The sequence below is a fragment of the Oenanthe melanoleuca genome, chromosome 13 (genome assembly GCF_029582105.1).
Source record: "Oenanthe melanoleuca isolate GR-GAL-2019-014 chromosome 13, OMel1.0, whole genome shotgun sequence".
NCBI classification, from domain to species: domain Eukaryota; kingdom Metazoa; phylum Chordata; class Aves; order Passeriformes; family Muscicapidae; genus Oenanthe; species Oenanthe melanoleuca.
In genome coordinates, this window is record NC_079347.1 from 6,889,151 (window position 1) to 6,916,650 (window position 27,500).

A 27,500-nucleotide genomic window follows, 5' to 3' on the forward strand; every position below is an offset into this window, starting at 1 on the left:
CAGCAGGACATGGCAGAGCTAGGATTTGTACAGCTCCAATTCAGGCAACCAAAACTGTTAGCTAAATTGTGCCCCACTGAATTTTACTGATTTTTTTTTTTTAAATTTCCACCAGAGCAGAGTTGCTGCTTGCAGCCCAGATCCCTTACTCCTCCTTGGATATTACTGAGAATTGCACAAGAACTGGGTGGGTGGGTAGGTGGAGCTGCCCTCACAGCCAGTCATGCCAAACAAAAAGCAAAAAATCTTTTGTTTCTATTTGTCTGGGTCATAAATCATCCATTATGGAGAGGTACTCAAACGCTTGGAATATCTGGCTGCAGCAATTCCGATCTTTCAAAATTTATTTTTAGTTTGAGGATAAATGAAAACAAGATTTAAACAATGAAAATGGATTTTTAATGGCTGGTTTAGGCAAGGAGATTCCAGAATTTCAGTTCTGACATTACAGTGTAGCTATTGCAGGAAGTTGGAGGTTTGAGTTTGTCGTGTTTTTTTGGTTTTTAAACATTATTGTGTATTAAACTTGTGCTAACACTTCTGCAGGAGACATAGGAGATACCATTTGAGGTATTCTAGTCATTAATGAAAGGACTGCTGTTACCTAATGTCCATGGAAATATCTTCTGAAAAGGCAAATCTGAATACTCCAATTACCACAGTTAGAAAGGATTTCCTCTTGAAAGTCACTTATCAGGGATTTAGGGTCATGTTTAATTGAGAAAGGAAAATTGGGAATGGGAAACACCTCGATTTTACAAAGATAAGATGTGTCAGTTCCTACCCATGAGCAGCTGCCCTTTATGTTTCTCAAATAAATAAATTAATTAATTGAATGCCCCCAAAGAGCCCTTCCCCACAAATGTCTAAGGGATGTTAAGCTGTGATGTGTTGTTACCCTCTATTTTTATGAGGATGTCATTAATTCATGAAAAAATAGTACCTGGATAAAAATAGAGAGCATTTTGTGAATTTCTCTGAGGAGCTTTCAGAGCTGTGCTCCCAAAATTGCAAAAAAAGAGAAAACATGGGTAAAACTGCCGTTGAATTTTGATACAGATTTGTAACAGCAGACCCATAAGGGAGGAAAGTTCAGATGGAAGTTCTCCAACCACCCGAAGTGTTGGCTCTTATTTGGAGAGCTTGACCAAGCATTTGCTGAAGGTTTGAGATTTCTCTCCAGACCTCAGAGGAGCTGGAATCCAGTCATGCAAGTAGAAAAAGCTTAACTCCCCTGTTTGGCAGAAACTTCACAGGTACCAGAACAGGGGAACATTCAGCAGCACTCAAATAGGAAATGAATATTCATAGTTGATGAGTATTCATTACATTTTAATTTGCTTTTCTGGCCACCATGTCACAAATACAGTGGCATCATAGGGGAGAAGAATTGGAGAAATGTTTGAGAGACACTCCACTGTGGCACTGAAGTTTTGTCAGGTGTTGTTTTTCCAGCCTTCCAAAATGGGCACACCAGGAAATGACAAAGCATCATGTTACTGTAGTATGATTAATATTATTTCTCAAGAAATTCTTCTAATTTAGCTTTTTCTTTATTGGTGTTATGGTGGTAAAAGATGCTTTTTCACTCTGTTCTCCTGCTGGTTTGGGCAGATTTCGAAGGAAAATAATTTTGTGAATTGAGGTTTGGAAGTTGAATGCCAAGAATTAGTGATTTTTTGAGAATACATCTGGATGTTATAAAATGATATGATTTTCAAAGAATGGTGTTCACAGCAGTTTTCAGGTATCTGGACACTTCCAAATGTTTCATGTTGAGCTTCCTAGTATTTAAATACCCCAAAGCAATCAGTTATAAAAGGTCTTTGCTCCCATGAAACTTATGTCCAAAGCTGTGAATCAACACAGTGATAACAATCTCAGGATTAAAGGTTTGGTTTGGTGAAAATTTTCCACAAAACTGTCATTTAGAATATTCAGTTTAGAAAACTTCACAAATAATGAACTCATCTTGTCACTGAGCTAAGAGAGGACTGGAGTGAGCATTCAAGTCTCTCTGCCAAGTGTTTCCCCAGAAAAATGAGTATTTGACAAGGCTCCTCCACATCCAAGGCAATGAGTTAATAACCAGGATGCTGATGCAGAAAATGGAGCCCACCAGGGTAGGATGTTTGGAGTGGTTATTCTAATCTGGTTTCCTATTTGAAAGTTATTAATGTTTAGTAGTAAAGAATAAAAATAAGCTACTAATAATTAATATTGGAATGAAGAAAGGCTTTGTGTTTGGCCCAAATCCAGAGTCTGAGATTTTTGGGAGCGTACGGCATTGCAAAAAGTGTGCTTTCATTAAAGCCAGTAGTACAACTTCATAAAGTGGTTTTTAAAATCTTAGCCCAAACTGTTTGCTGAGCATAACCAGAAAGCTTTGTGTGTCACAATTAGTCCTTTCTGCTTTCCACCTTCATTCCATGAATTTATAGTTCTCTTTGTGACAAAACAAATCCTTAGCGTGAAAGTGACTGTAATATAAGCAGTGCTGGTTTAAGACCTCACAGAGCAAAGCAATGGGCTTAGGAAATTTATTAAAAAGATCAAGAATAAAGTTTCATGAAAAAGTTGTCTGAAATTTAGAAGTTTAAGGTTATTTCTCAAAAGTAATTAATTCAGATGTGCGAGTTAAGGTGCAATGGCCACAGTGCAACACTTAATGAGACACCGCCCTTCATGATGTTTATGTTTAAGATTTTCTGAATTTCTGATTCTTTTTTTATGACACAAATGGTCATCCAAGAGTGTAGGTATCACAGAGTAATTTTTTTTTTAAATTCTTGGACCTAAAGCCAAACTCGTGAAGCAACAAAGTGCCTAAAGATGCAGGTATAGATGTTTAGTAGGGTTCTTAAAACCCTGGCTACAGAATTTCTATCTGTCTGTGGGGTGCTTTGAAAATTCCATTAGTTTACTGGAACCACTGGATTGGTTAATGCTTCCAAAAATCTGGTCCCAGGTGCTGCAGGAACCTGTGTGCTGTTTGCTGTATACCCTTGAAGTGCCTGTTAGCACTGGGTGCGTAAGGAGGTTCAGAATTAATTATGTTTGGTTAATACCATATCATTATGGTTTTGTAGCAGCTTTCTCAGAGGTTCTGTATCTATCCCATGAAAAAGCAAAGTGCTTTTCCCACAGAGGTCCCTCCTGAGTTGTGAAATGGCAGAGGAGGGCTGGATCTCTGCCCCGCTGCTGGAGACAGCTCGTGTTGCTGTTCCCTGAAATTCTGGGCTTGCATATGGAGTTCATAGGTTTGGTGTTACCTGATCCATGCCCAGAGGGGAGGCCAGCACTCACAGCAAGTTCTGCCTGACCACAGCACTGCTCATCTTTCCACTGCAGCATTAGTTCATGGGCTGGGGTTTGAGGTCGCAGCACTTTCCTGCAGGATGTTCAGGTGAGAGCCTCAGCTCCCTGGGATCTTTGAGGAGAAGAGGGGGTGAAAGAAACATTTCTGACCATGTTTGGCTCTCTGAGACACTGCAAAGTAAAGCTACTGTGATTAGGGGAAAATTACTCTTTTCCTGGGATTGTGACCTGGAGGTGACAGTGAGTGCTGCCTCCTCCTCCAGCCTGAGCCTGAGCAGAGGTGCCTGCAGGAAAGCCCAGAGTCAGGTGCCTGCTCAATATCAGCTGCCAGATACTTTTTATGAGGTTGCTTCTGGCTGCTCCCTACCTATGATATCGTCTTGCTGAGATCCCTTGGTGCTTTCCTGAGCCAGCTCAGAACTCCCTGGGTCTCCAGGCTTGCAGAGGTGTCTTCCCATTTCTGCTTATTGTATAGAGGAAAGAGGATCCTAATTTAGGCAGGCTGACTCACCCAGCCAGAGCTGGAGTCTGATGTTTGACAGGCTGCAATGCCTGAGGTAGGTGGTCTGAATGAAGCCCTAAATAAATAAATAAAAACCTAGCATGACTTTATCAGAGACATTGAAAGAACAACTTCTCTAAGCATTTGTAGGCTCGAGTCCAAAGTATTCACTCAGATTTTCAGCGTGCTGGTTTTATGTGGTGTCATTGCTGGACAGATACTATGAACTATAAATATAATTTTATGCTTATGTTTTTGCAAGTAAAGCCTAAATGGCTGGGAGGGGGTGCCTGACCCTGCACTTGGAGCAGCACAAAGAACAGAGGAAGGAACAGTCTGAGAGACACAGCACAGACAAGGGGGTCTCAGTCTGTGCAGCACAGCCATGGCTGCTGCTTGAAATGCAGTGCAGGATGTGATGCCTCCATCTCTGTCCCACTGCCACCACAAACAGGGGCTGAGGATTATAGTGCATTGCTGAATCTAATAGCAATAATAAAAATATTATTATTACTATTATGTAATAATAATAGAACAGTAATATTAATTAATTTGCGTGTCTACCCTTTCCATCCCGGATATTCATTAGTTTTCAGCATATTTCTGGCCACAACAGAAATTTAGTTAAACCCTCTGATCACTGGGATGCTTTTCCTGCAGAAGAGCCAGATTCCCTACCTTTCCCCTTGGCCCAGGGCCTGGAAAGCCAAGGCATCAGACCTTGGTCCTTCCATTGGCAGCTCTATGTAACCTGTCAGAGACAGCCCAGGCACAATTTCTGCACATGATGAATATGGATCTTTGCTGCATCTGGCAGGCTGCAACAATGAATGCAGGAGACTGTCATTAATAGATAATAAAAGCAGAAAGAAACATTAATGGGAATAAGCTTTTCTTTTACTGGGACTGATTATTACTTTTTTGTTCTTGGGCTGTGACTAGATGGAGCTGCAAAGAGCAGCTACCAGTGCTGTGTGCACACATGTGTTTTGTTGCTGGCTGTTTTATAATCTGAAATATTTAACCATGACATCTTCAAAGTGCGACTGTGTCATACATCCTCATACACTAATAGATTTCAAAGATGAAGAGCCTTGCTGCTTTATGTTTAGTCATGCCTTCATCTAGAAATTTATGGCAGTATTATGGTTTAATGAATTGAACAAGTCCCAGAACAACAACAAAAATGCTCTTTTGTTTGAATTTAGATACAGCGCACTTTGTTCTTCAAACGAGTAATAAAACCAATATGTTTCTTTAGTTGTAAACTTGGGGGTAACTTCATCTCACATTACTAATCAAGCACTGGGGAGCTGTGTGTGCACATGTACACGTGTGTGTGTGGGGTAAACGGGTGCTTGCAGTCGTGGTGCTGGACACAGGCTGAGCATTCGTATTCCGACAGCGACAGGCAAACCTCCCAGAACAGATGGAGCAGAGTTCAGCACAAAGGTTTAATCCTATCAGGGTGATTCCTGTATGGCCATCTGGATAATCCGGTGCACAAATTCAGTGCCTGTTAAAAGTACAACGTAGGCCAAGATTAGCGTCACAGATTTTCCACTAGACTTGTTCAAATTTGACTTTATGATTCTCAGACTCCAGAAAATTGCATTAGAGAGCCTGTGATTTGTGAGAGAAATCAGAGGAGGAATAAGAACTCTTAGGGTACTTGAATTTCCCTTGAAGAAACTGGATTGCAGGCACTCCCTGTCCCTGGCAGAACTGCTTTGTGTTTCTGCATGGGTTGTTCTTGTTTCTGAAAGATGATTACTGCAAGCTCTCTGTTGTGGGCAGACTTTCTCAATTCTGCTGAACAAAGACACCCCAACTGAAAATTAATATTAGTTGTATCTTGTTTTTATCAGAAAAATAAGTTCTTTATTTCCTGTAGAATCCATCTCAGGTGAATTTCTGATGGTTATGCTATGTAATGTAGTGGGGGGCATTAATTTGAGGGATGTGGGCTTCTGGGTTTTTTCTTTGTCATAGTGAAAGATGTCATAAAAATATGATTGATACTAGTATTTAGTTTGGCAGTGAGAATTTAGATTTGCATTGAACTCAGTGTTTCATCTGGAATAGTTTCTGTATATCACTAATTAAACCTTGCCAGTGTGGCCATAATGTACCAGTGGATGTTGGAGCATCAAGGCTCAGCCCTGTTGTGCTCTGGATGCTGAGCCTGTTGCACCTTACAGGATTTTATCTTGTCCTGTGTTCTGGCTCTAGAGAGATCTACTATGAGGGATTTACTGTTTTGTTAAGGTACTGATGGACAATGAAAATGAGGAAACAGGACAGGATTGGTGGTAAAACAAACAAGGAATCTGGAAATTGTACCCACCTGCCCTTCTGTTAGGTTGGGGTTCAGCAAAGCAGTTAAGCACAGGGTTAACATTTAGCAAATATAAAATTCTTTGTTGGATCATGAAGCACAAGTCAGTTCAATTAATTATGTTTTGGAGTATGCAAACTATGCAGTGATGTTTGTTTTGACAAACTTTTCAGGCTGATTTATAGTGCACATTTTGGGCTTCCATTCACAAGGTTGCCTCCATCCTCACCCAGAAATTGCATCAGTACAACTATTTTTAAACTTCAGTGCACTTAACCAGATGCAGTCTCCTTTCTGGAAATGCCTATTGTTTAAAATAATCATAGTGACTTAGCTGGGCTCCATACTTCATAAGGGAAGTTGATGGTGGAAATCCATTGAAATTGAAATGGGAAAGGCAGATACAATTTTTTTTCACTCTTTTATTAACAAAATTTTAGAGCCCATACTCAGATACAACAATTCCATCCATGTGTCACACCTCAGTCCCCTACATGGTGTTTATTGCCTTTGGCTTTCACACACTGTTCCTGTGCCTCTGCAAGTGACACCAAGGGGTGGAGGAAGGAGTGAAGGAATAGAGGTGCAATAATTTGGTGGCTCATAGTAAAACATTTATCTCACCTGGGGGTCAAAATATGTTTGTGCATCCCTGGGGGAGCAGAGCAGTCACTTTGCTGTTGGGGTCTGAGCAAATGCATCCCCAGTTGTGGAGCTGGAGGTGATGCCAATATTTGAAAGGCCCTGTGCAATATTCTTGGATGTCTGGCTTTGCTGCTGATCCAGTCTGTGCATCCCTGTGCACCTGAGCTGCTCAAGAGCTGGAGCTGAGGGGCTGCACTAGTTTAAGCAAGGAGCAATATTTGTCCAAAGCCACCCACAGCAGTTTCTTCATGGCCAGCTCAAAATGAAAGTCCTGCAATTCTGGGGCAAAAATAATGAATGCAAAAATTAGAGCTTAAAGCCTGCTCAGAATTTCCTAGGAATAAAAAAAAATCAGAGTAGAACATCAAAAAAATTGATTATAAAGTTGTTAGGCTTCTTGAAATATATATATATATATATATATATATATATATATATATATATTTAGAGAGAGTGCAGATATCTTTTTCAAGAATAATACACGTATTGTTTATATTTGTATTAATGGTTAGGGTGAACCTATATATTTATCTTAACATAATTTTAAATGGTAACATTGCATTTTTCTTGGGGAATTTATTATTTGCCAAACAAACATGACAGATCTTTCTTTGGAGGTCACGTTTTACTGACTTGCAGGGAGATACTAGGGACTCTGACTGTTTTATTAATTTTTGGAAAGTAGGAGGTAGCTCCTAAAATAAAACAAAAAAATAACCCAAATAAGCAAAGAAACTCCCAGAACTTCCTCTGTGATGTGAAGGGGCTTAAGAGAATGAATGAAAATACATTTCTTGCAATCATACAGAGATAACTAAATTACTATTTTATGGAAATGTTGTAAGTAAAATACAGGGCAGGTTTTTTTTTTGTAACAGGTCTCTCATTATTCTGGATTGCCTCCTTTTTCCATGCAGTCATTTTTCAGGCACTGATCAACAACTGAGAGCTTTGGAAATCATTAAGGAAAGAGAAACACAGAGGACTCCGTGAAATGTAACTTTGCTAGCTGAGGCATCAGGATAAAAGAGAAACACAGGCTTAAGTATTGATTGTAGGTGGAATATTATCCCAGGTAATTTACATTTTCATTTCCCATTAATGGGAGCCGTGCATCCAAAATGTTCAGCAGAAAATCACAGCCAAGATCTTTCATTCCACTATTGGAAAACAGAAACAAATGCAACCTCCCTTCCCTTCCCTCCCCTCCCTTCCCCCAGGCTGGAGGGATTGCACGTGTATTTTTGGTTCAGTGATTTCACCCAGGACAGATGTCACCAAGGACCAGGAGGAGGTTGCCATTTTTGGCAGGCTGCTGTAATCTTTAAGGCTTGCATATGCTAAACCCCCCAAATATTGAGGAGAGAAGGAGAGGGCTGGGAAGGGGCAGCAGGGCATCACCTCCTGGTGCCTGTGTCGCACAAAGCTGCCTGAGTTATCTGCTCCAGGGGGAAACCTCTGCTGCCCTGTTTCCTGCACAGCAGCTGCTCATTGTCAGCAGAGAATGGCAGACAGAGCCGGCTCGGGACGCAAGAGGAAGGCAGGAAGATCATCACTTCAGCGAGATAAGCAGCACACACATTGTTTAGCTTAGGAGTGGAGATTTAATGCTCCAGTAAAATACATGAAAGCTCTGCCACATTCCCTTTCCCTGAAGTGTCCATGACTAACCCTTTGGGCTGGTCCTGAGGACTTCTCCCCATCCATAAAGTGCCTGTGCTGGATGCAGCCCCAGCAGTGCCCCACAAACCAGGCTGGATTGGCAGCACTGCCTGGGCACACAGAATTTTTAGGGTTCACCCCTTCTGCATGCTCAGAGAAGTGAGCAGCCTGACAAATCCTGCTTCTCAGGAATGAGGATATTATTTAGGGGAAAACAAAACCACCCCAAACCCAAACAATCCCCTCTCCCCTCGAGGAAACAGCCCAACTCAACCCCTCAAAAGAATTTGGCTTATTCTTTTAAATTGGAAAAAGATCCCAGAATTAATGCTGAGTCCTGAGGCCAAGGTGTTGGCATTGCTGCTGGTCCTGGTGTGAGGCTGGATGAGCCCTGCCCTGCACAGGGGCTCCATACAAGGCTGTTGTGAAATGGGAAGCCCCAGTTCTGTATCCACTGCCCAGCCCTTGGGAGCTTTTCACAGGGCACTGCCCAACTATCTTAAAAAATCGAGTTCCTTATCCTGCAACTTCTTCAGTGGGGTTTTTAAGCACTTACTCGAGTGGTTTGTTGAATCACAACTTCCATAAGTTATGGTTTTGTATGCTTAAAACTGATTTGTGTTGATATTCTGAAAAATCAGTCGTTTGGTGATAGCATTTAACGGGTTGCAGGATCAGACCCATAAACTGTGGGTTAATCTGTGGCTCATTTATTTATTTAGCCTGGAATTAGGTTTTACCCAAGGAAAAAAAAGAAGAAAATTAAATTAAATTCCAGATATTTTCAGTACTTCCTCTAAGATGAGACACAAATTCCTTGTTCCTCTTAATTCCCAGTTTTAACTGCCTTTATGCAACTCTCCTTGCGTGTCACAATACTCTTAGAGAGAAGAAAAATAAAAGCATGTGCCCTATCATTTAAACTCCTGTTGTGATCCAGCAACTGTTGTCAGAGCCTCATCTATGGAATAATAGAGGATGAAACCACACTTCATGATAAAAACTGCAGGCGAGGTCATTCTTACAGTCACCAGCACAAACTGGATATTAATCATAGAGCAAATACATTGCAGAAGCTAAATAGGAGCAGTCCCAGAGCCCTGCTGATAGCTGTGCATCCCACTAATTCACCTCAGTGAACATTTACCTCCAAGCTCAATTAACCCTTATTCCAAGGCCACCCATAAACTTTGTGGTAAATATGTTTTTTCCCCTCCGGCCTCTGTTTTCTATCAGTGGAACAGATCATTTCTGTTGGAGGATAAAAAGCTATCTCTGTTTAGAAATGCAGGTCCCTAATTAAGAGTATGAAACATCCAGTGTGTGTTTGTGAGGGGCTGGAGCTGGTAGATTATTGATTCTGTGAATTCAGATGCTCCTGAGGGCGTCTGTTATTTCTTCTGTCATCAGGTGCTGTTTGAGGCAGGTAGAAATGCTCGGGGGGCAGGTGGGTGGTGGTGTGGGGGAGAGGAATTTCCCACTGCAATTGCCTGCACACAAAGTTAGTTGTTAAATGTGTACAAGAAGCTAAGAAGAGACGTTATTGCTCTTGTTTAGTTGTTATTATTATTATTGTTATTAGTATTATTAGTACTGTTATTATTCTCCCTGCCAAGCATTGTTCAGAGGCAAATTGGAAATGTGGTAATTAGGCCTTGACTGGTAGTGTAGTACTTGTGTCCTGAGCCAAAGTTCAACGCCCTGAAATGAAATTTAAACCAATTAATCTGTTAGATTTTTATCGCTTGTCCGTGTTTTCTCAGCAATTCCCTCAGCACGTGGCCTTTGATCAACTCTCATACAAAAGCTAAAATGTGTGCCTGCTGCTAGCAAGATGGGGCTGACATTAACATGGCACTCATAAAACAATCAGAGCAGTGAAGCCCTCAAACAGACAGGGCAGAGTAATATTTAATAAAAGCGCACACATAATCTTCAGAATTAGCATTTTGTGCCTTGCAGTACCTTTGGGAGAAGAGCTTTTATTTGTGGAGTGATCATTATTATAACAAAGAAGAGCTACCTAATAATTTCCACTTTAACTCTGCAATATGCCATGAGCATTTCTGAACCATTATGCTAAACTGTGGCGGGGTAATCATTTTATTGTCACAGTTTGAGGGAAGAAAAATCCCTGTATATCAGTAGCTGGGAAGTGTGGGAACACAGGAACACACCAGCACACAACAAAAACTTTTCCTTTTTTTGCTCCTCATGTGCTGGAGTTGGTACCTGCCATCCTTTGTATGGGAGGTCATAAGATTTTAACAATGTGTACTTTGAGAAAAAGAATGATTTCGTACAAATGTTGTTTTCCTTGGAGTCATTGAGGTTTTTGCTCATAAATCCTAAACATTTATTGATAGAGCCCTGAGCTTTGACATCAGTGGCAGGGTTCCCATTGGCCTCAGTAAGTTTGGGATTGCAGAGCTGCCTCTGACATCTCTGAGCTTGGAGCAGCACCCTGGGATGTGCAGAGCTGGGCACTGACTTGCCCTGGGATTGTACAAAGGAGGAGAGCAGCTCATTAAGGCTCATGGCCATTAGGCCAGTTCAGCAGGTGGAGGATGTGGCCACATCCCCTTCAGGTCCTGCTGCAGCTGGAGGAGGATGTTTGGTTTTCCCTCAGCCCAGCTGTTCTGAAAAAAAATTAAAAAAAAAAAAAGATTGTGGCACACTCCCACCAAAGTCTCTGAAAATCCTGTCTGAGAGCTGGGCTACCAAACTCTTTTGGTTCTTACTGCAATTGGCTTCCAGCTGTTCATTCAACAGCAACAGAAAAGTTAATATATATAGGAATGAGCAATTAGTCTTTTTTGTGTTATAATTCTTCCCTGGACCTAAAATCTAATCATGTTATCAATCATGTACACTTCACTGCCTTGACTAGGACTGGTCTAAAGTTCTTCACTATATTTTGTTATCAGTGAAGCTTTTCCCTAAAAACTCTTTTTCTACAGAAAAAGCTAAATTTTATGTAACCTTTTTTTCTGTGTTTTAAAAACACTATTTTAGAAATGTTGCTTTGGGGTTACAGGAGGGCATGAGAAGTGATAATATTTTGAAACAAAACATTTTGTTTTTCTTGGAGGTATTGAAAAATGTTATAGTTAATTCCAAATAGAGATTCTGGAACTTCACATTCTGAAAAAAAAAACCAAAACCCCAAAATTTCTGTATTTTGATTTGTCTTCTGACCAAAACAAAATGCAGAAAAATCAAGGGCTCCAGTGAAAAGATTATTCTCCCTAGCTCTGTTTTCCTAGGGTTGCACAGAAGTAAACACCTTCCAGACAGTGCTTTGAGAGCTGCCAAGTGATTAAGAGCAGAAATATGAATAGCTGAGGGCCTGAGCTGGCCAGACATTTGTACCAGGGGCATAAATAGAGCTGAGGTCACTGCCTTGCCCCCTCCCAGGGTTACCTGTGGTGATGCTGCTGATGGACCCAATTCCATCCTCCTTGGTGCTCCAAGCAAAGGGCCTGAGGAGGGCAAAGTTTTAGACAGAGCAGCGTCCTGAATGACACTGGTTATTGCAAATATGTCATTGTATAAACAAGTTTTGTGCCCTCAAAAACAGGTAGCAGTCTGGATGCCTCCCCCAGCACGTCTGCCTTGGGATGCAGCCCTTCAGGGCCCCTTCCCTGGCTGGGCAGCACCTCCTGCAGCCCTTCCAACCTCGGCAGACACCTGCACTTGAAAATAACAAGAGTTGTGTGGGAAAAGCTGGGGAGCCCTCTGGTTTTTGGTTTTTGGGAAAATAATGCCCTGAAATCTTTTGGGAGTGCTCAGTGCTCTCACTCCATCTCAGGCTGTGCCAGCAAAGTGTTTATTAGAGCACCCTGCCCTGTCCTGCCCTGTTTATTAGACCACCAAGTCCTGGCTTTTTATCCTCAGAGGAGATGTCCTGGGCTGTTGCCAGCAGGATTGATGAGACTGATTCAGCACAATTTCTATACATTTAAATAAAGGGACGTGTGCTGTTGGTCACAGTGGCTTTGCAGTGAGAGTGTCCCAGTGAAGAGCTCCCAGCCCAGTTCAGCACAGAGCCCTGAGTGTCTGCCTCAGTCCCCTGGCTGCCATGGATGGGACTTGCATGTGTTTGATATGAAGTAAATGCATTTATAAAATATTAGAATCAAATACATGAGGCAGCACAGACAAGGCAGCAACTTGAACCTCTGAGTGCAACATAGGGAATACAAAGAACATCACAAAGTAAAGAGCAAGAACTTTTTTGTGGGGTCCTGTAACTGCACAAGAATATCTTGCATTCACTTTAAAGATTATTTGAATCTATAATTTTCAATCATAGAGTCATTTATGTTGGAAAAAAATGTCTAAGATCGAGTCCAACTGTAAACCCAGCATTGCCAAGCCCACCACTAAACCCTGTCCCCAAGTGCCACATCTACATGGCTTTTAAATACCTCCAGGGATGGTGACTCAACCTCTTCCCTGGGCAGCCTCTTCCAGGGCTTGACAGCCCTTTCAGCAAAGCCTGCATATGTTTTCTGTTAATGGCTTATGGTCTCAAATAGTTTTTATTCAATGGTATTTAGGAAAAGAAATGTTGCTTGTAGTCTTTAAGAAAAGTAGCTCATTCTCTGACACATGGGAAACTGATTATCTCTGGGTTTTATTGTGGGGTTGTATGTGTCCACAATCAACTGGGAATACTGGAAAGGGTGTAATTTGGAAGTGATTTTAATTTTTATTTATGAAAAAGTTCGATTCTGTGAAAGGGCTAGATGGCATTTTGAAAAGCTGCTTTCACTGTAAATCTGTTGCTGTGAGCTTGGCTGAAGGGAAAGCATTTGCTTTTGGACATCTCAGTGGTTTTTATGCACAGTTTTATGCAAGTAATATGAATCCAAATTAAACATCTTGGAGTTACTTCTGTGTGCGCGCTACGTTTTCGTGACGGTAATGTCAGGATGTTTCTTTTGTTAGCTCATGTAAAAGTTAATGGCTGTACTCTGCCAAGTTTGCCTCAAAAAAAAAAAAAAAAAAAAAAAAAAGATTCTTTTTTTCTGCCTGTTTGTGTTTTTCCCCAGAGCTGGCATCCCCATCAGCTTAAGTAGTGGAAAAGTTTGTGCCTGACACTTGCAGCCTTTTGTAGGTAGGGCTGGGGTCTGTCTGCTCCCCATCCAGCAGCAGGGGTGTGAGTGTGGGGCAGTGCTCACAGAAACACTGCTCAGGGTGGCTCAGCTGCTCCCTTCCCAGCTCCCACCAGCCCAGGGGCTGGGGGGAAGGAGCTCCCCAGCAGCCACACTGACTCTTGCAATTAGCTCCAACCAACCAGAACTTCACTAAGGAATCATAAAGATGCACCGGGTCCCTTTAGCACTTGATGTCTGGAGCATTTGGAATTAGGCTTCTGTGAATGAATTAATTTTCTGTCTTTGCAATTAGAAGAATTTAGGACAGGGGCTGTGCCTCATTAAGTAACTCACTGCACTGCCACATTGAGTAACTCATGAGGGCAAGGGTTTTATCCTGCGTGGTGCTAACACATGGGTGGCTTTAATATCCCCATCTTCCTGGTAAAGCCTTACCTGAGGAAGTGCCTGAGTGCTCTTCCTTGAGTACATCATCAAGTAATCAAAGTTACAAACCAAATTAACAGCTCAATCAGCCTTTCCATCACGTAGCAATTCACAGCCAAATGCCACCAACCCTAAAACTGGGCAGTGGCAGTCGTTCCTGAGTTTGCAGTGCAGCCTCTGGCTTCACATCTACAGGAAAGAATCAATCTTTCCAACACTGAGGTTGGCTGTGGATTTTTGCTGCTCCTTGAACCTGTTTTCCATGACTAATGAAATTGTTGATGTACCTGCTTTACTTAAAATGTTATCTAATGTTACCAATGCCATATTCTCACTTCATGCTGTATCAGCAAGGAAAAGCTGGTGGCATCATGGGTGAAGTTGCTTCTTTCCATCAACCTGTATGACCACCCTGAGACTCCACAGCAGAGTTACCCAGGGCTTTCTGCCTATTTTTACAGTAATGTTATTTCTGTGGCTTCAGCACAGTTAAATTCCAAGGTTTCCCAGTGCTGCAGAGGAGGAGAATCAATATGTGAATGTTTATACTGCCCCAGCCCACCAATATTTGAGCTGCTTCTGCTTACAAAGTCTTAAACCAGAAGCTCTTAGTCCAAGATTTGAGCAGCACTTGAGTTTTCAATATCCTCTCAGAGGCTCTGAGTAGATACAATGCCAAGAAAGTGGCTGTGAGACTGCTTGGATATGGCAAAATGTGTTGCACACACATCTTGTTTATCCTGTAGATGCAATACAACTGGAATGACTGGATGGCTGCTGTGGCATCTGGTTGTGGGGTGTTGGTTTTTTTTGTAGTAGCCAAAGCATTAATCAGGCAGGATGGTTTAATACTGAACAACCTGGATCTGATTGCAGAATAGAGAAATGCTGAGGGTTACACCCTTTTTTATTTTGCCAGTATTTTCCATAATATTTATGGGAGTTTCCTTGGTGAGTTTGGTTTCTGATGGATAATAAAGCAAGCTTACTGGAGATTGTTTTACTAACTTAGGTCTTGCACATTTCATATACAATAAAAAAAGGGATGTGTCCTGATTTCCAATTGGTCTCTGCCCATCATGCTGTGACTTTTTTTGTTAATGTAGGATTAAAAAAAATATATTTTTTCAATGCAGATAATAAACCAAACAGAAATTAATTAAGGAAAAAGAAATGCTTCCAAAGATAAAGTTTGAGGTCATGTATATGTACTACAAAGAACAGGATTGCTGAAATCTTTGTGTTAGTAAGGGGGGGAAATGAAAGCTCCTTTTATTTTATTTTTCTCACGTCTTCTATCATTAAAATCCAGTTCTAACAGCAGAATACTTCTCTTTTTCATGTGTGTTGAAAAGCAGCTACACCATGTATCAAAGCCATCAGTCCAAGTGAAGGATGGACTACAGGAGGTGCCACTGTCATCATCATAGGAGACAATTTCTTTGATGGGTTACAGGTCATATTCGGCACCATGCTGGTTTGGAGTGAGGTAGGTGTTGTCTGAACACTAATGTCTAACAGCTTTGTCTCCTTGTAGCCAGCCTGTCCTTTCTCTGGGCCAGATGCTACATCAGCAACAAATGTCGACACACAAATCTTTGCCTCGCTCAGTTTTATGAAAATAATTAGTCAAATTTACCTGTGGCAGGAATCCATTATAGCCAGGGGGATTTGCATCTCGTCTCACTGGACCAGAATTTATCTCAGTGTGTTTTATTCCAAGTAAATGGGAGGATAAATGTGTGTGAATAATTCTGCCTTTAGCACTACAATAGCTAAGGGCCCACAGGAAACCATCATTTAGGTGTTCCCACTTTGCAGGGAAACTGGCTGCTGGTAGCTGCAGCTCAATGAGGTGGAGATTGCAGAAATTCAGCCCTTCATAACAGCATATCCCTGAAGTTGGGACACTTGGTGTAAATATCATTTTCATAGCAGCAACCAAATGCACCTCATTGTATCCACAGTGAGCTCCTCATATCTAGCAGGGCCCCTGTAGTTTCACAGGAACCCTTTCCTTGTTTCTTATACTTTTTTTTTTTTTTTTGCTATTGTTATTCCTCCCAGCTCCTTAAATCCTATCTTTTTCCAGCACATAATCGTGGAGCCTGATATTCCCCCAAAATCTGTGGGAAGTTAAAACCCAGGCAGCATCACCCCAATGACCATGGCCAGGGCTGTAGAAACTATGGACAGGGAGACAGCTCCAAGGAAAGGTTTATATTTTGAATTTAGGGCTTTCCAAAAGCATTTTTGAAGTTTAATAAGAAATCATAATTTTCATTATTTTTAATAGTGAAAAAAACCCAGTCTCTCTGAAATATGTGTGCAGTCCTTCCCAATGGCGAGAGAATCTTCTGATGCTTTACTTAACATCCTTTAAATCTTAAATCAACTCCACAGCTTAATTTATATCCAGCACGTTCCCCCTACTGATTCCATTGCACATATGGCAGCATTTTTTCCATGTGAAGAGTATTCTCTAATGTCCTTCACTGTTCTCTCTCTCTCTCTCATCCTTCCACTTGAGGACAAGTGTGGATGAAAGGGCATTCCAGAAAAGGAGAGATAGTAAATGAGCCCTATTCTGAAGCCCTTATGTGATCATGAAAGTGCCCCCTGGGCCCAGTGTAAGCATTTTGTGTGTTAGGAGTGAAGCCTTTATGGCTGCAGACGTTTAACAGGGAAAGGTGAAGGGGCTGGGAGGAAAGCACTCTGGTTTTGGTGCTGCAGAATTGGATCTTTCATTATAAATCTTGATTCTATTTATTAGTGGAAGCCGTTAATTTTCAATTTCTAATCTCAGGAGACTGAGTGCTGGTCAAAACATTGTTGCTGATGGTTGCAAGGCCTTGTCCTGGAATTAATAATGTTAGAGGGGGTCCAGACTGAAGCCAGTCTGTTGTCTGGGAATGCTGCAATGCAAGCTGGTGTTGAGGAGAACTCTTTCACTGCCTCTCTTACAGAACTGCTTCTCATTTCATAACCTATGAAAGCAGTCAAAAATCATATAAGAGAAAAGAACATTCTTTCTAAAAGAAGCAGACAAACATGGTAAACAAGTGCAGAAATGCAAGAGCTGTCTGAGTGATCCCTGAATAATAGTGATCTATAAATAATTTAAATTACACATACAAGCCACCTATGAAGTACAAAATAAGTTCTTTCATTTGCCTTCCCATTTCTAAAAATGTCTAAGGCATTTTCAGTACCCAAGAAGAATATTTTTGTTTTACTTTAATAGAGTATAAAATTGAGCTGTCAGTCCTCTGAATCTGAGTCCATTACAAAACTGGAGCAGGCTCACCCCAAGCTGCCAGTAAGGCCCAGTTATGAGCAAACTTGACCAGGTTACCTTGTCATTGAATTCTGGACAAATTTTAAAGTTCATCCTGTTGTTTCATGGATCCAAAGAAAACATAATTTTAACTGGGCTTCTGAAAATCTCAAACAGAACCAGATAGGCAGAGACTAAAGAAAAAGAATGGGTCTTGCAGAGAGTTTTCAAGTGGATTTTTCCAGCTTCAGTTTCAGCTGTAATTGCAGGTGGTTTGGGGGATGAAGTCTAATATTGAAATTAAGCATCATTTTGCTACAGACTTTGCATGGGACCTTTGGCAAATCGTATAATCTACTTAAAGTTCAATTCCCTTTCTCTAAAACAGTAATAAGATTAGTCACCTTCTTTGGAGAGGTGCTGTGAAGATAATTATCATAAAGGTCCTATATTACTCAGACTTCATTATTGCAAAATCCATGTAAATACCTGAGCTGCATGGATATTTAAAATATAAATCCTATCCTAATTCAGAAGTAAAGTTAAGAGGCAAAAGAAAAAAAAAAAAAAACAACTTCCTTTTAAGGGTGAATTTGTTGCTGTCAAGCAGCATGTTATAAATAATTTGAAATGTAAATAATATATTTTTAATTTATTTTACGTGTATTCAAGTTTTGTAATTGAAATATTTATATGCTTGAAATGGAGTTGACTGTGTTAAAAAAGGAGGTTTGAAATGGTTTCTGAAACACATATTTATTATTTAACCATATATTTTAGCTGTAAACACTCTAACATAATTGCAACCTTTCTCAGCCAGGGAGAACTAAATAAAAACTTAATTTGTCACATTAATTTTGAGCAGAAATGCAGATACCCTAAGCCAGTAGGTTCAATTAATCCTTACCTCCCATATTACTTTATAAAAATGACTTTAAAAGCCCTTGGTATTTTTAGAATACAGCAGAATGGGCTGTCTAATGCCTTTTTTTTTTTTTTCCAAGGGACTTTCGTAACCACCAAACAAACAGCGCTGGTCTGTCGTGTGCACATGCTGGGTGTGCTCAGACCCTCCCAGCAAACATTCTGTGTGCCAGACAGGCTCTGCTGCTCTGTGCACACACTCACACAGCTGGAATTTGGGGTTTCACCTCAAAAAATCCCCAGGTTCTGGGTCCCTGCATGGTCCCAAATATTCCAAATCGGTGCTGCTGATAAGAGCCTCTCCTTGTTTCTCTCTCTTGTTGGGTGCTGAGACTCTGAGAGTTGAGTTGCAGGCAAATACATGATTGTGAAGACAAAATTAGTTTCTTATAAATATTCCACAATATTTGCTTAAAATGAACTATTCCTTCAAACATTTTCCTGCCAAGAACATTCCTGCAGCTGTACAGAGTCAGCTGGAAACAACTTCTTTTTCTTTTATATTAAGAAAAGATGAAGCAGTGTAACTTTTTTTTTTCTTTTACCTTTGTACAGCACAAAAACAGAGGGTGATTTTTTGGTTTGTTGGTTTTTTGTGTATTTTTTTTTTTTTTTGACTGCTGCTGAATCAAATTCTGTGACACAGTTTGTTATTTTGCTTTTTATGTTTGTTATTGATTTTGGAAGTCTCTGGTTTTGAGTGCTTATTTTGGAGCTCTGACTCATTTTTAAAAAATGAGTAGGCACCCTCTTTTTGCAAACCAAGGCTTATTAAGCAGCATCTAGATGCCCAGAATTGAGGCATAAAAAGTCATTGGTCGTTTTTTAAAATATAGGTACCTTAAGGGTTCTGTTCTCACTGAAAGCTGTCATTACCTTCAGTTGGTGGGATTTTTCTTCATTCCTCTTCTAATGGTCCTCTTCACACAGAGTCAAAGTCAAATTTATGACTGATTGTCACCATTTCCCTAACCACAAACCAGAGCTCAAGCATGCAAAAATAAACTAGTGACTCAGATTAATGACATCTCCTTATAAAATGTCACTTTTAAAAAAAGAAAGTAACCTGGCACTCTGAAGAGTGTGAAATGATGCTGTATCACACAAGAATGCCTAGAATATATTAGCAAACCACAGAAAGAGGCTTGTTGTAGACACTCAGCCCAAATGTGTTTTGGATTTTGAGGGCCAGGCACCGCCCACCATTCAGAAGATCCCTAGCTCAGGTTTTAGTGCAACCCCCTGCGTGTCCCAGCTGACATGTGAGAATTTACACCAAACAGCAAATGCAGTTGCTAAGTATCAGGCCAAATCACTTGAAAATCTCTTGGAGAAAGGTCCAGTTACTAATTTTATGTCCAGCTGTGTTTCTTAATTTGCTAAATGCTGGAATGGAGGAGGAAGATGGATCTGGGATTTTGTCTGCTGGGTTCATGTCCAAATCACAGGTTAATGCCTTGGTCAAGATTTACATTTAAAAGATATATTCAGAAAGGAGCATAACTCATATTTAGGGATTCTTGGTTCTTGGCAGGTCGTTGCTATGATTGTTTTGGTGTCTGTTCATCCACCAGGAGTTCCCAGCTGGGGTGAGGATGCACAGCTGGCCCTGCTGGTCACACAGGGGGCTCATCTGCCTCAGAGTCTTGTGTTTGTCACTGGACAAGGACAGGTGCCTAAAAACAACAGTAGTGATGCTTCCCCAAAAGTCTTTACCAGTCTCCAGCTGTTTGGGACTCAGAGGCATCCAGAAGTGGTGTCTTTACTTTTAATTTTAATTACCCTGGATGGTAATAGCTCACCTCTTCCAGATGCTTTGCATGTAAATATGAGGCAGATTGTGCCCTGAAGAAGGAACAGGCTACATCAGTGTAAAAGGAGAAAAGTGGAGTAGGTTCCCAACATCAGGCCCCAGGTTGACAGTGTAAAATAATCCTGGAGGTGTGGGAGGCAGGGCAGATCTGCTTTTGCTATGGCTGGGCTTGGACTGCCCAGAGATGTACAGCACCAGTTGGGTCACTTGGATTGCAGAACAGAGTCAGGGCAATTTGGAGAGCTGCTCCCAGTCCACAGCAGATCCTGGCAGAGCTGTGGAACCAGAATCTGAAACCCAAGGAGGTTCTGATGCCAATGTCCTGCTATGACAGCAATATAGGAACTCCTGGTGTGTAACCAAGCTGGGCAGTTCCCTCTGTGTGCAGGAGACCTGAAGGCTGGCCCAGAACAAAGGCACCCCGGCTCAGCCCTGAATCCCTGCCAGTGGTCAATGACAGAGAAAAACCAAAAGCAAAAGGCACGTGTATTCTCCTGGTATACCTCCCAAGCTTCAGTTGTAGGGAAGAGAGGAATAAAATACATCCTGAGTGTCCTAAACCATAGGACTTCAGACATAATGTTCACCCTTTGGGAATGTGTGGGCGACATTATTGTATATTTGTGGTTTTAAAGGCAGTTAAACTTATTTACTTCAGAGCACAAAGGAAAACCAAACTGTTTGTGGAGAACAAACCAGGAAACTTGCTTAACTCTCCCCAGCTCTCTGTAACAATGGACCATAAATAGGTCAGACATTTCTTGGGAACCAGGGAAGATGAGTATTGGAAAATGCCACAAATTATGTTTAAAGAACATTAAAGTGGTGACAGACCAGTAAATGCTGGGAAATTCAAAGATACAACCAGAAGCTGCCTGTATAGCTCCTGCCAGAATGGGGGTGAGGGCTGCAAGGCTCATGCTGATGTAGTAAGATGAGCGTGTTAACCTTTACTACTAAAATCCTTGGCTGTTTTTACAAATATTTGCTCCCAAAAAAGTCATAATTTTTTTTCTCATCTTGCCAGTTCACCCAGTTAACCAGAACCACTCGAGGATGGGATTTATCTCAATTATGTTTAGCTGCTTAACAGTTGAGCAAATAGTCTGAATTTGTCATGTTGGTTCAGTGGGGAAGGGTCGAAGCTTCCAGGGAGTGGCTCATCCCTGCATGAGAGGTGTCTGAAGCTCTGGAAATCAATTGCTGCTTGGCACTGCCTTCTGCCTCTGCTGGCTTTTTAGGGCATGGAGAGAATTGGCCTGGACTTCTAGGCTTTGGTCAGCTCAACTGTTTAAGTAAAAGCATTCCTTGGAAGTTTGGGGTTTGGTTTTGGTTTTTGTTTTAATTTTTATTTTATTTTTTTTTCTCCAAATTGATAGAGTGAGCAATTTAGAAAAAAAGGCAGGTTTCTTTTAAAAGTAAGTGAGTTTCTAAACCACATGATTCCATAGCAGAGCCTGAAAACACACTTTTAGAGTTCCCAGACAAGAAGACATCAACCCCTACATGATAATTTCTAAAATGCCATGTGGCTTCTGACTTCTGTGGATCTGAATAGCTTTTGGAGCATTTGATGCTGGTAGTTTTGGTTTTAACATTCAACTTGATTTAATATTAATTTTCTTATTTTAAATATGGAGAGCTCCCTACTGTGTGTGCCATTTCCCTCTGTAGCACAGATGGCTCTCAGACAGATATTACTCTCCTTCTGTGCTCTTTTTCAGTCCTGTGCCCTAAACAAAGAACTGGATAAAAGTCTGGGGTTTTTTTGGTAGGGCTTTGCTACAATACTGAAACATTTGGTTCCTAGTAAAAATAAGAACAAAATAAGCTTTTTATTAAAGAAAAAAATCTATTGAAATTTATTCCTTTATCCAGGACATTCAACCAAGAGCATAGAGCAGTTGACTGCATGGGGTGCTCACACTTTGCTCACTGTCAAGACAGGTTATGTTGTTGGTTTTATTTGCCTCTCTAGAGGTGCATTAATGTGCCACAGGCAGAGAAGGATTATCCATGTGCCAGAGCTGTCTTGTTGGACACAAACATGTCACCTTTGCTCCAGACCTCTTTTTGCTGTTTTTTCTGAGGGAGAACAATGAGTGAAACGTTTTGGTTTGGGGTTTTGGTGATGGGGAGGAAAGTGCTGTAGTTTCTGAGAGCAGCAGAGATTTGAGTTAATCTGCTATAAATTAGTGAACTCCTAGATGGCTCTGCTAATAATTTCTGGGCATTTAAAATCCAGTCCAGAATCCTGAAAAAGCAGAAATGGTCTAGAGCCTGAAGAGTGCAGCACACTGGAGAGTGTAGCACCACTCCCCCCACAACCTTTGTGCCAGGAGCATCAGAATCCCCTGCCCTAATAAAAAGAAAGTCAAGTTATCTACTTATTTCTGTGTAAATCCACACCTGAAGAAGCCCTCTTAGATGTGTGTCAGTTGTTGCAGTGAAAGCAGACTGGAAGTGATGGTTAGATGGTTTTCTTTTCTTATTTTGAGTGCTCTCATTATTTTGAAGGAAAGATCCAGCGTCCTTTAGAAGCCAAGATTTGCATTTCTACAGGAATCAGTTACACCTCCACAAAATGAACAGAAAATTAAAACAGCAGCACAGGGTGCTTTTCCAGTGTACAGATGTCAGCTGGGGACTGGAGTATTTAAAACTTTGGACTTGTGCTGTGCCATGTTCACATGTGTAATCATGTGTCATTTATAAATCTAATTTTTTGGACACTGTCATGACCCCAGAATTCATCTGAGCAAACATGGGTGTCCTGCTGCTGTAGGCTGGAATTATTGCATTAAACCAGGGCTGTTGCTTGTACTAGGAAGCAAGTGTCTGGCATGTATGAAAACAGGAATAATGTTGTTACAAGAATGCTTGTAAATATTGTGGTCACTGGCTTTTGTGTGGGTGACATCAAGACTGTATTCAAACATTGACAGGTTAATTGCATGTTTGAAAGCTTGTTTACTGTGATCTGAAAGTGTTATTAAAGAAGTGTTCAGCATCTAACAGTGCTTTTTTGTCTCTTCTCCCCTCCCAATGTTTTCCCTAGCTGATCACTCCTCATGCCATCCGTGTACAGACGCCCCCCCGACATATCCCAGGGGTTGTAGAAGTCACATTGTCCTACAAGTCCAAGCAGTTCTGCAAGGGAACGCCTGGAAGATTCATTTACACAGGTATGGATGCTTTAAATGTGAGGGGGAGAAATAGGGCAGGCAATATATCACACTTGCTAGGGCTTCTGCTTTCATCATGAAGAGCTGGGCTGTATCTTACTGTTTTGGCTGAGGGCATCACTGAAGGCACCAGTTTGAGGTTGGAGTCAGAGCTGGGTGACTGTAGGGATGAATATGGAAACACACCAGTGTGGGATTTTTGTTTGCTTCTTTGTCCTCTCAATAGGACATCTCTTTAGCCAGGAGGGGAGAGGAAGGAGGGAAGCAGATACTCCAGTACTTAAACAAACAGAGGAGGAGCGCAAGCACAAGGAGCCAGACACACAAACCTGCCTTGAGAAGGATCCTAAACATCTCCATCTCATGTTGTCCAGCAGTGTTGCAAGGGTTCAAAGCCTGTTTGCCAGCCCATCTCACCATGACTCACTTGTCTCTGGCTTCCAGGGAGCTCAAGTAGCTCTCAGCCCAGTACTGCTGCAGACACAGCAACTTGCAGGGTGCTTTGGGGTGGTCTCCCACACTGGAGACAACTAAGTTGAGTGGTTTGGCCTCAAGAATTACTTACAAAAAAGGCCACCCTGGGACATTGCAGGTGCTGTCAGTGTCAAACCACTCTCAGTAGTTAAAAGAATGGCCTGGGAAATAAATCAAGTAGCAGCCTAACTTTTTAAAAAGGATGTGTGTTGTTGATTCCTCTGAAGGTGTGTGCTACAGGAATTAACAGCTTTGCCCTGGTTTTGGTGTGCTTTTAATGCACTTGCTCACATCTACAGACAGGACTATGCTGGAACTGTTTGCCTGAGCCATGGCTCAGCACAACCCAGTACAATTCATTTCCTCATCCTTGGTTGCCCCTGGAACTTTAGGATATATCATAAATACTTGTGACTAAGGCATTCTGAGTTCCACTGGGATCATGCATTGCTCCAACTCTCAGTGTACACTCAGGACTCGAGGCAGAGGAGAGAATTCTGTGCTCCAGCTGGGCAGGAAACTCTCATTTGAATTTTGTTAACACTAAGCAAGTTGAACAAAGATGCCTTATAAAGCTTTCTTGTCTTCCTCAAATACCCTCTCCCCCAGATGGGATTGTGCACTGGGTTTCTTTAAACTGGCTCTTAAAATGTTGCCCTGCTGGCTGAGCAGCAGGCACTTGTGAAGGCTGTGTGTGTTTATTTGGGAGCATTATGATTTCAGCAATGTGTGGGAAATCCATATATTGGGCAATAACACACCATATAAAAATTATTTCAGGTTTTGTATGTTTTTGGAACAAAAGGAAAGGCGAAGGTCAAATTGATGATTGGTGCAAAGTGATGGTGTGAACCATCACAGGAGAGTGTTGCCCAGAACTTTGGACTGTTTGAGATGAATCTTTCCCTCCTCTCTTTCTTTCAGAATGTTGTGCTGTCCTGACTATTGTCACTCCACTGGGGTGGCTGCCCCTGGGGCTGGTGAAATAGCAGGTGTAGATATGGAAGGGGAAAAAAAAGGGGGAAACCTGCTCCCCATAACTTTGCAAAGAAATTTTTGTCGACTTCTTTAAATGTAAGAATGGCTTGAACCCATTTTGGGGTTGCTTTTGAGATCATCATTAATTAGCTTTTCCAGTAAAAAGGAGGGCAGCAGTTTAGCTTGTCTGCCCAGAAGCAGATGGCTGAATGTGGAAATAAAGGTCCCAGTAGGGAGAGTGTTTCCATGTATGCATTTTCTGGTGTGTTTAAAGCACAGTATTTTTCATCCAGTAAATGGAAGTATGAAATACTAAACAATAATGATAAAATCAAAGGTGATCCAATCCATGCAATAAATACAGAAAAGGTGTTGTGACCGAAATCCTACCTCACACAATTTGCATTTTCCTTTTAGATTCAGCCTGAACTTAAATGTAGCTTTTTAAAAAGGACTAGAGGAAACTAAAATAAAAACAATTAATGCATCCTGACCTTCAGAAGTACCTTCCAGCCCTTTAAACAAAATGCAGGTTCAGTACATGCCTGCCGATTAGTTTTAGTTAATTGAAAATTATAGGATTGACCCAAGAGGAAAATTTTGTTTGCACTCCAATCACTTTTACAAATTAAGGAAAATTACCACAATTTTGTTTAGCTAAGGTTTCACACTGAGTTCACGAAATTAGCTCAGCCATCCCAACAAAGTCAGCACTTTGTTAGTGAGCACTAGAAAAAAACTAATAGTCTATGGTGTGTACAAACGAAGCATAGAAAAAGCTATGATGCTTTAGAGAACTAGGCCAAGTGGTTTTAATTAGGATTATTGGTTCATTGTAAGTTTTGAAGAACAATCAAACTAGCAGATTAGCTGTTTCTTTTAAAGCTAGAATTTCTTGCCATTCATTTTTCCCATGAGAACTTGTTTTAACTCCCACATAGCACTTTTTTTTTCTTTTTTTCCTTTTTTTTTTTTTTCTCTTTTTTTTTTTTTTTTTTTTTTTTTTTTTAACAAGGCCTGCAGGAAATGGACCAATTGGAAGTTGGGATACAGTAACATTCCCCAGCATCACTCCAGCCGATGGGAGTTTTTCACAATGTTCTTCAGTGAACTCAGTGTTCTGGAACATATTACAAAACCACAGAGGCCAAATGTTTTCTCAGAGGAGTTTGGCCTCTGTTTTTGGCCGAAAACATTTCAGCATCACTTGCTGCTTATTTACCCTGCTATTAAGAACAAGAAAAGGGGAGAGCAGGAAAAGCAGGGGGGGAGAAGTAAAAGAGAGTGAGAGAGAGAGAGAGAACAAGAGCTGGGGGTTGTGGGCGGTGCAGGAGTTGATCAAGCGTAGTTTCCTTTCTGGTGAGAATGTCCCTGCTCGTTAATGGTCCCATTTTGTGGTCAGGTCTCATTTAGAAGAAATTATTTTTAATCAGTGTTCAACAAAATATCCCCTCAAGCCACCTGGCTGTAAACTGTTTTTTTCTTACTGTTAAGTAGTTAAGTTCTCAGAAGAAAATACCCAGTGACCCATTAATTTTAGCCTTTTTTTCCTCTTTAACTGCAAATAACTTAGTAACTTGATCTCTAAGTAGTCCATGTGCCATCTAAGAATCAAGGTCACATATATACAGAGAAATCCTGGCTTTTGTGAGTATTTCTGAAATAAGCAAACGAGCATCAACCCTGTGCTTACAAGAAAACATAAGTTTTGTATTTTCCATCTGCAGAGCGAGCCATTAGCATGCACTTAGAGAGCAATTATTTCTTAGATTTTAAGATTTGACATTCCTGAGAGAACATTATTAGAAATGCAGAAGTCTGAACACACCTTGAATGTGTGTTCTTTTTGGAATAATATTAAAAATCCATATTACACATAGAAATACCCAGACATGCTGTGGCACCATTCATGTCTAAGTCTCTTCTGGCGTTGGAGAGCACTGAATGAATTCAGCTTTGTGTCACAACTTGGGGTTAGGTGTGTTTCAGGACTGGAAACAAGTCCAGGTGTATTTTAGGACTGGAGAAACTGAGATAAAGGAAGAGATTAGAGGTACAAACCCATAGGTGGTTTGGCAGGATGACTCAGGGCATATATGGCTGCCTTAAATAGGACATGAGAACTGGCACAAATTTGTGACAGGCCTTTGAGATTTTGTTTTGGTTGGCTTTAATTTTTAAAAAATGGATGCATCATGGGCAACATGAATTTCACAGATGACTTTTGCAAGATTTGAGTGGGGCTGCACAACTGTAAGTGAGATGAGAATTTATCTCACTGCATATTGGAAAGGACATATGGAGGGCCCATAAAAATGCATTATGCTGTGTCTTCTGCCACCTGCTCAGTTTAAGATTTTGTGCTTTTGTTCCCAAAGCAAAGGACTTCATAGGGGCCAGAAGTACAGAGCTGTGTCACTGAGATTGCTGCAGCATGGGTTAATTCAGATTCTTGGCTGAGCAGTACCCCAAATACTGCTCCTCCTTTGGACATAGATTACATGGCTGGATACAGGTTGGAATTTAGGGACCATTTTAATTTGCATCAGGCTCACAGGGAGGCTGTGGGCTGAACCCTTTGTGTGCTGACAGGGCACCAAGAGGAACAGACAAGTGCCCCATGGAGCATTTGGGGTTTGTTATGGGCTGTGGGGTGGGATGTGTCTCCAGAAGTGCTGCTGGTGGGAATGGCTGGATGGAGGATGGGTGCAAACACACCCATGGGCTTGCTGTGCTCTGGGAATAACCCAGATGCTGAGCTCTGATCTGCAGGATGACTGTGGCAAAGGCTGAGGGGGACAGAGTGGACACTGCCAGGACTGACCAGTGTTTGTG

The 27,500-nt window shown here is 41.3% G+C and overlaps 1 protein-coding gene across 7 annotated transcripts in view; it reads left to right on the forward strand.

Annotated features, from left to right (window-relative positions):
- The window catches only part of EBF1 (EBF transcription factor 1), a 263,837-nt gene that overhangs the window by 182,302 nt on the left and 54,035 nt on the right, over positions 1–27,500 (forward strand). For 4 of the 7 annotated variants that reach the window (XM_056502106.1, XM_056502107.1, XM_056502101.1 and 1 more), the window contains exons 9-10: positions 15,373–15,503; positions 23,087–23,213. In XM_056502106.1, coding sequence (XP_056358081.1) covers positions 15,373–15,503; positions 23,087–23,213 — 258 coding nt within the window. Of the gene's footprint in view, positions 1–15,369; positions 15,504–23,086; positions 23,214–27,500 lie in introns of all 7 variants that reach the window. The other 3 variants (XM_056502104.1, XM_056502103.1, XM_056502100.1) reach the window with 1 other exon arrangement.